The sequence below is a fragment of the Phaenicophaeus curvirostris genome, chromosome 5 (genome assembly GCF_032191515.1).
Source record: "Phaenicophaeus curvirostris isolate KB17595 chromosome 5, BPBGC_Pcur_1.0, whole genome shotgun sequence".
NCBI classification, from domain to species: domain Eukaryota; kingdom Metazoa; phylum Chordata; class Aves; order Cuculiformes; family Cuculidae; genus Phaenicophaeus; species Phaenicophaeus curvirostris.
In genome coordinates, this window is record NC_091396.1 from 20,195,136 (window position 1) to 20,207,204 (window position 12,069).

Consider the following 12,069-nt stretch of genomic DNA (forward strand, 5'->3'; position numbering starts at 1 on the left):
CGTGCATGCCCCTGTGTGGCTGTGGCAGACACGTTGCCCCCCTTTGAAGGGCAACTGAATGTTGATCCCCCAATCCATATCAAAGACCTACTGTTTAAATTATTTGACTAAGTGGTTTGAAACTCTTGGAAAGCTTTGTACAATCTGTTGGATTGATAGGCCAGATGCAGATGTTATTTTCTGAGTGAGGAAGGTGATGTCCAAACTGAGACTGTAGCCTCTTGGGTTGCAGATAGAAACATACGGCTTTGAATGGATGTTTCCTCAAGTCAAAGATTTGCCATCTTTGGAAATCTTGTCATCCTTGTTCCAGAATGTCTGGGTTTGATTCCTGCCAAAGCACAGTAAGTCCTACAGGGTCAAGATTTTTCAAAAACTGAAAAGAAAAAATCCAACTCTGCTCCCATGTAACATCGATATACCAATGCTTTTAGAGACATCCTAACTTTGGACTGATGCCGTGCTCTTGAAAAGTCCTCCATAAACTTCTAGTTCTTGCTTTTTGGCTCCCCTTCCCATTTGACATTGTTGATTTTTTTTTTTTTTAATGTCTTTTAAAAAGGAGGAATGGCTGGTTTCTGCTGGTACAGAATTTGGGGCTTTTGTATATACGAAACCTAACAACTTCTCGCTGTGATAAAAGATGGTTTCTGTGTTTGTAGGACCAGATCCTTGCTGGTGTTGTAGCTTTTGAAGTTAGTTGAGATGTGCCAATTTTTGAAAAACTGACAAGGCCTTCAGTATTTTTAAACCCCTTCGTCATCTAGAGATGAACCATTTTCAAACCTTCTTTCATGTGCAGACTGGGAAGGTTTTGCAGAGGAAGCTTGACCCCTGTATGGCAAATTTTAAACCACTTGACAAAAGATCTGCTTATCTTAGTCTATTTTTCTTTTCTACTCCCCTGGTTCCCATGATGTGCAAACCAAAAGCTGAAATCCCTTGTTCTAGATTCTTTTGATGTATCTGGCTTCTCTAAACTACACCTATGCACATACATCCTTTGCTGGGTCACACTGGCATGTCTGACAACTTTTGTTGTCTGGTATGATGGTCCACAGATGAACATGTAGGGCAAATCTTCCTGGTTGTTTGAACTTGATATCAAAGTGGTTGGCCTGGGTGAAAGACAGAAGACATGTACTTCAGAGCTTTTGCTAAAACCTGGAGGTCCTCTGCTGTGCCATAAAGGGGGGCTGGCAGCCAGCTCCTTTGGGTAGTTTGCTTCCTCCCACGGCCAGGATAGGAGTTGTACAGCCTTGCTGCTGACTGTATTGAGCCACACGCAGACTGGCACTGTGAATCATGCCACCTAAGAGGCATAAGTTGGCCACATCCAGTGTCAGAGCCGGAGGGACCTCTGGATTTGCACACCCTGACACCTGCATACCTTCAGGAAAGCTTACTGCACACACTTCAGTGCCTATGTGGGTAGCTCCGTGGGAGGGATTGTTCTTTTCAGCTTCTCATCCCTGGGGGAATGTGTAAATGGGAGACTGTGAAATACTTCTCCTTTCAGCCTTGCAAGAGAACTCTATATTTAGTCACTGGTAATCTCTGTTGTGGCTCTGTGCCTCTAATTCCATGGTCCAATATCCTCTCCGGAGAAGATGAGAGGTGGAGAAATTGGTCTGGCTTATGCAGTGGGTCAGCAGGATTATGGCACATCTCCCCTCCCTTTCCGGTGAGCATTGAAATGTCTTTGCTGGCCCACAGTGCCATGGCTGTGCTGTGTGTGCCTTTGTATGAAAACCCTAGTGAGGGAGTGTGGCTTGGTTTTGCAGGGGAATAGAGCATATCATTGTGGGATTGTTTTTGCAACAGTGTGGGGACTTGCCTTGAGTAAGTTAAGATGAGGTAGTGCTGCAGGAGCAGGGCTAGGAGGAGCAAAAAGAGTGTTTAAACCAGAAAAGAGGAGGCTCTTTGCCTGTGGCTGTAATGTATTATTTTTTCTTTTCAGAAAAGAACAGAATAGATACACATTTTTTTTTTTTTTAAATCATGTCAGTGTTTTCTTGAGCTAAAGGATGAGTTTGGTTTTTGTTTTGTTTTTTTTTTTGCAGGGGAAAACCGAATCAATTTCTGAAAACTGAGGCTTTGTGAGCATTGGCATCCCGAGTTCCTCTTTTTAGTCTTAGCTGGGCTGTCTCATGGTTTTTGGATGGAGGGAGTTATGAGATGCTGCATTTTGTTAAGCAAGAACATGTTGCTGATAATCCCTGCTCTCTAATGTAGTGGAGGCGCAAAGCTGCATTGCTGGGGATCCATCCTGTCCCTCAAGCAGGACCAGTTTAGTACAAAGGCTACTTTTTCAGGCTGCTAACCACAGAAGCTGCCTCCCTGACTCTGTGTTTGCTGTTGGTTTATTTTCCTTTTGTCAAAGAACTCCAAAGCAGCAGCAGCTCAGATATTTTGCCCCTGTTGCTTCTTGCTGTGTGGTCTCTGGTTTTTTATGGAGATGTTGATGGTGTTTAAAGGACTACGCTGGCAAAAGGAAAGCTGCTTATCCTTAATGCTCAGCTCCTCGGCTGCCCTCTGAAGCGATATCCATTCTGAAGGCTGTGTCCTGACTGGGGACGATGCTGGGCTGGAAGAGAGCTGTAGCTCTGTCTGGGGATGGAAAGGGTTGTGTGCTTCCATCTGGGGGTGGTTTAGCTTAGTTTTTTATGACTTTTTTCTGAAAGTTCTGAGGCCAAAATGGGTCTTCTCCAGATCAGATGATGCCAGCAGAGATGCCAAGCCTGGGCTATGCTGAACTGTCAAGCCTAACAGGTTCCTCTGTCCCTCAGGCTGCCTTTACTGTAACCCCCAGGGTCAGAGGTATGCCTTGAGCCACTGAATCCAGACCAGCTCCTTTAACTGACTGTCTTTTCTTCGGGCAGGCAAAAGCTGACACTGCTGAGGGAGATGCTGGCTGGCTGCGGCGCAGGTACCTGCCAGGTGATTGTCACCACTCCCATGGAGATGCTCAAAATCCAGCTGCAGGATGCAGGGAGAATTGGTATGTGAGCTTCTCTTCCCTGTGCACTGAACAGGCAGGGGGAAAGGGCTGGGACTGGGCTGTCAAGGCAGAAGGGAAGGGAATTAGCGGAGAAAACCTGTTTCCTTCCCCCTGCTCTCCCAAGTCAGTGGTATCTCAGGCTGTAGCAGAAGTTTCTCCTCTTCCCAACTCATTTCCCGCCACACTTTACTCACCTAGGTTTGCAGAGGCCCTTGCAGTTACAAAAGGTGATGATTTGGTTTTTTTGTTCAAAGCAAATGACTTGGCAAGTGAAACAGCAAATGCTGCTGATGGATGGAGAGAGACAGGAGAGATAACTAGGTGGTCAGCTTGTGAGTGATTAAAACTTGTTAGTTACTGTGCACCCAAGAAGGAACTAGCATCCTCCAGTGCTTTTCCTGTGGTGCTTCCTCCATCTCCATGTTTTCTAGTGTCTGTTCTTCTACTCCACCTCTAGCCCCTCCCTAACATCTTCCCAAGGGCGTGTCCTTCCAAATGACTTGTCTAGCCTCTTACTGTCTCTTTTTTTCCTCCTGACAAAAGCAGCTCAGCTGAAACAGTAAATAAAATTCTCCTGCTGCACTGGATTTGTCCATAAAATGATTGACCTCTGAATGTGCTGGGATCTTCAGTCTGAGTGTTGGAGACATTTGGGATCAGACTGTCAGGGTTGTGGACAGGAGGTGGCAGGCAGAGGCGGGGAGGGAGTGCGAGCCTTTTGGCTGAAACATTGAAAGGTGCGTCTGGTGGGAATGGAGACCAGAGTCTGGCACGGAGACTCTGGGGGAAAGAGCCGTTTGCTATCCCCTTAATCTCTTTCGGAGGTCAGCCCAGGTTATGGCCTTGTTGCCCAGGAGCCCTGTATGACACTGTTAGATGCCACATTTGTGGCCCTTCCTGGAAAATGGGCCGATTTGTTCTTTAATCTCTCCTTTGATGTGACGTTCCTGAATAATCATGGATTTACTTTTTCTTTCCTCTCTTTGCTGTTTTTAGTGCAGACCTGATCCTCTTTGTGTGTATTATTTTAAAATGTTTGAAGGAATTAAACCATGGTTTGGAGTTTTGAAGAGTTTTTTGCTACTGTGAAAAGCCTGTTCTCTGTGTGGCAAAAGACCTGTGATGTGCTGGTGGCAGCCAGAGGTTGCCTACAGGTTGATGTGCTCTCCATCTTCTGGCCAAACAGCAGAAATGCATCAGGTTGAAAAGGTTGGGAGAAACTAGGCTGCGTTTATAAATGTGGCTGAGGTTAGTGATTGCTTTCAAGGGAAGTAAGCAAAGAACAAAACTGTTGAACATCTCTCATTTATGAATATCTTTTCTTTGTTCTACTGAAGACTTAGGGATGTAGCTGGAAGCAAGTACTAGCATCTGCTGCACAGTAGCTGTTTAACTCTGCACCTCAGAGGTAGTGTACCACACGCTGCTCCTGCTTAGGTAAAACCAGTCAGTAAGACAGTGCAGCAGACCACGTTGTGGTGTGGCAGCAGTCAGCTCCATGGCTGGGACAGGCTGTGTTGTCTCAAGCTGAGGGAGACGGGCAAACAGAGAGCCAAAGCTTGCAGGGCACCTGGCTGGCCGTTGTCTGCATGTTTCGGTGCACCTGGAGATCTGCCACTTCCTCCTTGTCCCATGGCACCAGGCAGCAAGAGACTGCTGTTGAGCATCTTGCAGACCAGTGCTCTCTCTGCTCCTCCCCAGCGGCGCAGAAGAAGCTGATGGCAGCACAGGCCCAGCTCTCCTCTTCCTCTGTGGCGGGGGCAGCAGAGCCAGTAGTGGAAACACGCACCACAGCAACACAGATAACAAGGGAGCTGCTGCGGAGCAAAGGCATCGCGGGACTCTACAAGGGCCTGGGAGCCACACTGCTAAGGTAGGATGGTGTGAGCTTGAGCACAGAGCACCAGCGTTTCCAGTCTTGAACCTCAAAGTGCCAGCCATGCAGAGGATGAGCCTGCAAAAGAGGTGTTGGCTTGGAGGGGCGTGGGTTTGATTTGGTTTGGATTCCATGCACAGATTTTGTACATTAAAGAAGGGAAGGTGAGGGAGACTGCCTTTTTATTCCTGGAGGATTTTGTTCTGCTGCTTTCTGTGGAAGGCTTTTGTCTCCCAAATGGTCCATATTTTAACACTGTAGAGAAGTCCTTGTGAGCTGGCAAAACAGAACTGTCAGCCTCTATCTTCAGAATGTGAAGCGGGTTCTGGCCCATGGAGCATGTTGGGTACCAGGACTGGTGCCCACTCTGATGCTTTAACTGGGCTTTCACAGAGTGACTCTCCTCTTGCTTTAACAAAGGCAGAGATAAAGCAGTGCCCAGTGGGATGAGGAAGAGGATGTGAACCTCTTGTAATTAAGAAAAGTGGACAAAGCAATTGACTTCTGAATGTGCTGGGGTGTTCAATTTGAGTGGAGAAGTCAAAGTGAGGCTGTTGACTCTGCAGGGCTGCATGCCTCCCATGGGCCTGTTGTCCGTTGTGTGGTCAGATTTGCCCCTGCTGAGCTTCAGCTCCTGTCTGCATTGCAGTCGCAGAGCTGGGATGTCTGTGTTGCACTCGTGACCGTGCAGACAAAGTGTGATGCTTGTAGCCCTTCCTTGGATGCTTATTTTGTTGGTGTGCTGCTTTGACTTTACATCCTTGTTCTCCTTTCTTCCCTTCCTGCTGCAGGGATGTTCCATTCTCCATTGTTTATTTCCCGTTGTTTGCAAACCTAAACAAGCTGGGACAGAAAGACCCCAATGTCAAGGCTCCGTTCTACGTGTCCTTCCTCTCTGGATGTGTGGCTGGCAGCACGGCTGCGGTGGCTGTCAATCCCTGTGATGGTGAGTCCCAAGTAGCCTGTGATTTTGGCCTGGCACCAAGCTACAGGAGTCAGAGGCCCCCGAGTGGGCTAGGCGAGGAGGGGGACCACGCCAGCCTCCTCACGGCATTAAGTGCACAGGGAGGTACAGGAGGGGAGCTCTGCTGTCTGAACTGCCTCCAGTTCAGATGGTTTCCTTCAGTTTAGCTATACCTTTGACTGCAGCTTTTACACAGAGGTTTATAGTACTCGCAAGGTAAGTCAGGAAGAGGGTGTAATTCATTTCAGTCATTCTTTGTGTGAATGGCTGCAAACGTGCCCCTGGAAAGGCACATTTTCATGTGGAGTGATAGCATGCAGACTATTTACATGCATATAGTCATGGACAACCTAGGGGAGCCTCAGCTCTGTGGTCTTTTCTCCTACTCCACAACATCTGCCTTAAACACCACCCTGGTTTCTCTGTTGTGAAAAACACTAGAAAGTAACTGCTCTTTTCCCAATGTTCCCTCACTCTCTAAGATATATATAGATATATATATATATTTTGAATACTTCTTCCAGAAGGAGATGAGTATTTGAAAATCAGTTCCCACTGCAAAAATATATCTAAATTTGGAAGTGTTTAAAGCTTAAATCAGCCTTGGGAACCTTGGTCACAGTGATGGGTGTGAGTTGGGTTTTGGGTGGCTGTGTTTTTCTTTTGTCCGTTTTTAAAGGAATAGGTTTGTTTTCACCTGTGTTGCTCATAAGCATATGAAAATGGTCTGTGTTCTTGATCGTCTCTTTTTGACTGTGTTTTAAAGGCGTTACTCTCAGGATGGCTTTTGCCTGCTGAAGAGCATGCTGCATTCCCAGTGTTCACCACTGCCTCTCTTCTCTCTTTCTCCCCAGTGATCAAAACGCGGCTGCAGTCCTTGCAGAGAGGAGTGAATGAGGACAGCTACTCAGGAATCCTGGACTGCACTAAGTAAGGCTTCTCCTGAAGCAGGACACCACACCGATGCACAGCATCTGCTGGTGCCTACTGCCAGGCAGTCATTGGAGTTTCTAGACCTAACCAGCAGCTTCTCTGTTTTAAGTTCTCTCCAAACCTGAGCTTTTATCTATCTATCTATCTATATGGATAGATACATAGATATATGACCAGATATATACTGTTCATATATATAGGTATATGAAAGAGAACTTCTTCCTATTTTGAGCAAAGTAAATGTAGCATTTGTGTTCAAATGTTTCATCCAAATCCTAACAGTTGTAGCACTGAGCTTTTGTTTCTGCAAACGGAGGCAATGCCGTGGTTGTCTCTCTGAAGGCCCAGTTGTCTGAAAATCCTGCGGGATTGTCTCATATTCCTGACAGGACTGTTCTGAACAGCAGCTTCAAGAGCGCCCTCCGAGTGGGCTGTCTCTGGCTGTACTGTCCTCTAAACTATACTCTGGCTGCTTCAAAACATGCAGAAGTTTCAAAACACTACTGCTCTGCTTCTGTATTGCTGTTGTAGTCAGAGCCCCTTGCCATCTGGCTGCCTGCCGTACTGAGGGTGGAGATGGCCCCAGCTTTTGAACAGGGGAACGTCTTGATGCAGGCACGGGATTGTCTTAGCTGTATACCCAGACCCGGGCAGATGCTCCTGCTCTTGGCCAGACATAGGGATGGGGAATTCACGTGGGACATAGTGATGGTCTGCTGTGGAGGCAGTGCCAGGTGACAGCGCTTGCTTGGGTTTAGTCTCTGGAGGGAGGCAGAAAGCCAAGGCATGGCCAGAGGCTCTCCTGGCATGGTAGAGGGGTGAGATGGACACTTACCTGTCTGTGCCTTTTCTCTCCAGGAAGATCTGGCAGAAGGAAGGACCCATGGCCTTCCTGAAAGGGGCGTACTGCCGAGCCCTGGTCATTGCTCCTCTCTTCGGCATTGCACAAGTTGTCTACTTCATCGGCATCGCAGAGTTCCTGCTGGACATGCTCCCCAAGCACCGGGCCTAGCCCCAGTGCGCCCTCCTGCCCTCTGCAGTGCTGAATTCATCCTCGTGTTCATCATCCGTGTCAGTTGATGTCAGAGCAACAGCACAAAGGGTTCACGCAGGGGCGCTGGGGGGATATGGTGTCCAGACAAGGAAACACAGGGAGGGAGAGAGTCCGTTTTCTGTCTCTGTCTGGAACCTGCCCCTTCCCGCTCCTTCCATGGCCAAACCCAATTATGCATATTTTTTTTCCCCTTTCCCTTTTTTTTTTTTCATTTTTTAAATTGTCGTTCTTAAGGACACTGGTAAGCACAGACTGGGCTTGCAGACCCAGAAGTCTCCTCCCAGCCTTGGGAGGAAGAAGGATGGGAAAGACCCTCATCCACCTTAGTCCTTCTCTTTCTTCCTGGAGTTGCCAGCTATCTGAGGTGGAACTGGTGGGGCAGGTGTGTCCTCTTGCCCCTCCTTGGCTCTGCTTGCTCCTGGTCAAGAGCAGGCACTGTACAAAGGGGGCTCATCCATCACCACTGGAGGCACAGCAATGGGGCTGCTGGATCTGGCAAGTTCCTTGGCCTAGAAGTCCTCACACTTCCCTTCTCCCTTTCTCAAAAATGAGCTGCACTTAGAGGAACTTCCTGAAGGTCAAAGGAAGGGAAAGGGGCTCATTAATATTGATTTTTTTTAAATTATTTTTGTTTTAAAGCCAGGGGTTGTCCCTCCTAACTAGGTGTCATGGGCACATCTGGGTGAGGTGCAGAGATGAGACGTCTGCTCTGTAGAGAATATATCTGTGGGATCACACAAATTTCTGAAGCCACTTCACTGCTTGGCTACAGGCAGAGGAGGGAGACGGACTTGGGATCAATTTATTTTTGTTATGGGTGAGGGGTTTTTTTGTTTGTTTGTTTTTGTTGTTTTTTTTTAATGTGGGGGTTGTGGGAAGGGAAAACCAAACAGCAAGAAACCACTTACATTCCTTAAGTCTGCCCATTCCTGGGGTGAAAAAGCAGTGGCTGCAAGTGTAGATTAGCTGATTTTTTTTTTTTTTTTTCCCTACCAGCCTGGCCCCAGGTGTATGAAAGGAGGCACCTGCTCTGCTTCTGCGGTGCCCAGCCTTGGGGAGCTATGCTAAAAATACCATGCCTGTGTGCTCACCTTGCAAAGTGAAAACACAAGTTCTGGTTGTACTTTGGTGTTTGACTTTGGTGTGTTTGGAGCCAGCTAGTGTTGAAGAGGCGGAGGTTTTCCTCACCCTGAGCGAGGAGCTGTTTGAGTGTAGGTGACTATGGGACCGAGTCCTTTGGATCACAAAACCTTGTCATCCGGCTCGTGTCCGGGGTTGGGTTCATTGTTGAGTGGCAGGGGGCACATCCGTACCTACAACCTGCTTTGTCAAAGAGGTGCTGCTCCAGCTAACATCGCTCGTCAGAGGACTTCCTCATTCAGTACTCTCCTGGGCTATGTGATTAATTCTAGTTTAAGTGATGTGAAGTGTGAGATCAACCACCCGAGCTTGATTCTCTCCATTATTTATTCCATTTGATGCAATCCTCCCAACTTTGGTGTTTAAATTAAACTGGTTGAATTCACTTTTTATTCCTCCTTTTCACTTTGTTGTCCAGGCAGTTGCTTGGTGTTTGTGTTTAAGCATATTTAACTTAATTAAAAAAAAAAACCAACTGGTTTTAGTGTTTAAAAGAAAACCACCTCTGTTTCAACATTCTTGAGTTAGCTTTTTGCAGAACCTGTATATTGAGGGCCTTCTTCCTTGATGCTTCCTTCTTCTCTTCAAAAAAGTTGTTCTGTGGCTTTTGTTTTTGTCACTTTGCATATGTGAATAATTTTCTTTATTTTTCTTATGGCTTCTCTGTGTATCTGCAAAGGAATCTGTGCAAAGCTGATGGTAGATGTCTGTACTGTGTGTAGTGCTGTGATGTGGATCTTGCTCTGGATTTCCTTTGAATGGATTAAAAGAGAGATTTTTTTTTTTTAAATTTTATTTTTTTCCCAAGGTGCCCCATTCCTTGATGCTTTATGACTTACAACGTGGGCCCCCAAAAGAAACCTTGCCAATAAAACTCTTTGGGTTCCTGCTTGCCCTTTTGCCTGCAAGGATTGCCCCCTGAACCTGGGTGACTTGTGGCTGCAGGGGTGGGGTGTATTTATAGCATGAGGTTAGGTTTGAAGGACCAACTTTTCCTCCTGCAATCTCTAGCTCCTCTACCACCATGTTGGAGCTGGTGACCTGAAGGGTCCCTGTTGGGACATATCCCTGAATCAATAGGTGGTAGGAGGTGGGGACTGTAGGAGCCCTCCAGGCAGCCAGGCTGCCACTGCCCCCAAAAAATAAGACTTTAAAATGGAAGAATTGCCATAAACTTAAGTAACAGAAACTCTTAAGTATTGATTGCAGTATTGAGGAATAAAAGTAAATAAATACACTTAGAGAAGCACACCTCTTCCCTTCTCTGTGGGTGTCATTTGTCCCAGGGCAAGGGACAAGCAAGCAGCCAGCACAAGACTCTGGTATAAGGTCCTCCACTAACCCCAGGCTCTTTCCAGTCATACATTGTCCCATGTCAGCCCTGTCCCTTGTTCCTGCCCTGATTCTGGATCTTGTAGGTCCTGTTTGTTTGAGTTTTGTGGTATTTACTGCTCTTAAATACCTTTTTGTGGAGGTGCCATATGCCCCTGTCATGAGTTCAAGCAGGTGTGTTGGTTTAGGCTGGTGCAATGTTCTGGAACACAACGAGGAATGTTCCTGAAGCCCTGGGGGGAAATTCATGCAAAGCAAAAGGGAAATTTCCTGCAAACCAATAGTGGAATTCCTGAAAAACAAAGGGAAACCATCCTAGACAGCTACAGTAAAATATCCTTGAGAGCACTGAGGGAATGCCTCAAAAGCAAAAAGGGAAATACTCTGGAAATTTGTAGAAAGCAATAGGGCAACTTCCTGGAAGGCCATGGTCGGGGGGGGATAGCCTAGAAATCGAAGGAGGAAAATTCCTCAACTCCCAGGGAATTCCTGAAAAGCAAAAGTGACATTTTTTAAGAAAGCAACACTGATATTTCCTAGAGGGGAAATTTCCCAGAAACCAAGGGAAGAACTGCTGGAAATCAAAATGGAATTTCCTGCATGGGAAGAATGAGATTTCTCAGGGGAAAAAAATTCTTGCTTTCCATGGGGAAATTTCCTAGAAAGCAATAGAAGGCCTCTAAGCAGAGAGAAAATTTCTAGAAAGTAATGGAGGACTTTAAGAGGGCACCAAGGAAATTTCCTGGGAAATGATAGGGGAATTCTTGGGAAGGAAGGAAAGAATTTCCTGGAAAACTGTACAGGAGGCCCTACTAAAGAGTAGGGAGAAGTTCCGGGAAGGAAGGGGGAAGTTTCCTGGAAAACAAAAGGCAATGCCCTGGAAAACTGTACAGGAGGCCCTACTGAAGGGCAGGGAGAAGTTCCTGGAAAGAAGAGGAAGTTGCCTCAAAAACAAGAGCTGTGGAGGGAAAGATGCCAAAACCCCGTGCTTCAGCCCTGATGACCACTCTAGTCCTTGGGTAATAAATGTGTGAAACTCCTGCAATCCCAGGGATTTTTGGTTTGTTTTACTGCTCCCCACAGAGCTCAAATGGCCTCCAGTCCCTGGAGGTGTTTAAAAGATGGGTGGATGAGGTGCTGAGGGGCATGGTTTAGTGATTGATAGGAATGGTTGGACTCAATGATCCTGTGGGTCTTTTTTCCAACCTTGTGATTCTGTGACCTCTGAGATCACCAAGTCCAACCATAACCATCTGCCACTAAACCATAGCTTTAAGTACCTCATCCGCCATCCTTTAAATACCTCTAAGGACAGAGACTCCACCGCACCGATGCCCCATGACCCTTTCGGTGAAGAATTTTTTCCTCATGTCCAATCTGAACCTCCCTTGGCGCAGCTTGAGGCCATTCCCCCTTGTCCTGTCACTTGGGAGAAGAGGCCAGCTCCCTCCTCTCCACAGCTATTAAAGCCTTTGACACAGTTTCTCACAGCATTCTGCTTTGGAAACTGTCAGCCTCTGGCCTGGACAGGCACAAACTCTCCTGGGTGGAAAACTGGTTGGCTGGCCGGGCCCAGAGAGTGGTGGGAAATGGTGTGAAATCCAGCTGGAGGCCAGTTACAAGTGGGGTTCCCCAGGGCTCAGTGCTGGGTCCAGCCCTGTTCAATGTCTTTATCAATGACCTGGATGAAGGCATTGAGTGCACCCTCAGCAAGTATGCAGACGACACTAAGCTGGGTGGAAGTGTCGATCTGCTGGAGGGTAAGGAGG

At 47.1% G+C, this 12,069-nt stretch overlaps 2 protein-coding genes across 6 annotated transcripts in view; one reads left to right on the forward strand and one right to left on the reverse strand.

The window, feature by feature from the left end:
• SLC25A22 (solute carrier family 25 member 22) overlaps window positions 1-9,761 on the forward strand; it is a 50,299-nt gene extending 40,538 nt beyond the window's left edge. For 4 of the 5 annotated variants that reach the window (XM_069857865.1, XM_069857864.1, XM_069857863.1 and 1 more), the window contains 5 exons: window positions 2,883-3,001; window positions 4,703-4,874; window positions 5,669-5,823; window positions 6,696-6,771; window positions 7,633-9,761. In XM_069857865.1, coding sequence (XP_069713966.1) covers window positions 2,883-3,001; window positions 4,703-4,874; window positions 5,669-5,823; window positions 6,696-6,771; window positions 7,633-7,786 — 676 coding nt within the window. In that variant the 3' untranslated portion in view covers window positions 7,787-9,761. Of the gene's footprint in view, window positions 1-2,882; window positions 3,002-4,643; window positions 4,875-5,668; window positions 5,824-6,695; window positions 6,772-7,632 lie in introns of all 5 variants that reach the window. The other variant, XM_069857866.1, reaches the window with a different exon arrangement.
• RPLP2 (ribosomal protein lateral stalk subunit P2) overlaps window positions 1-12,069 on the reverse strand; it is a 176,117-nt gene that overhangs the window by 85,759 nt on the left and 78,289 nt on the right. The window lies entirely within an intron of this gene.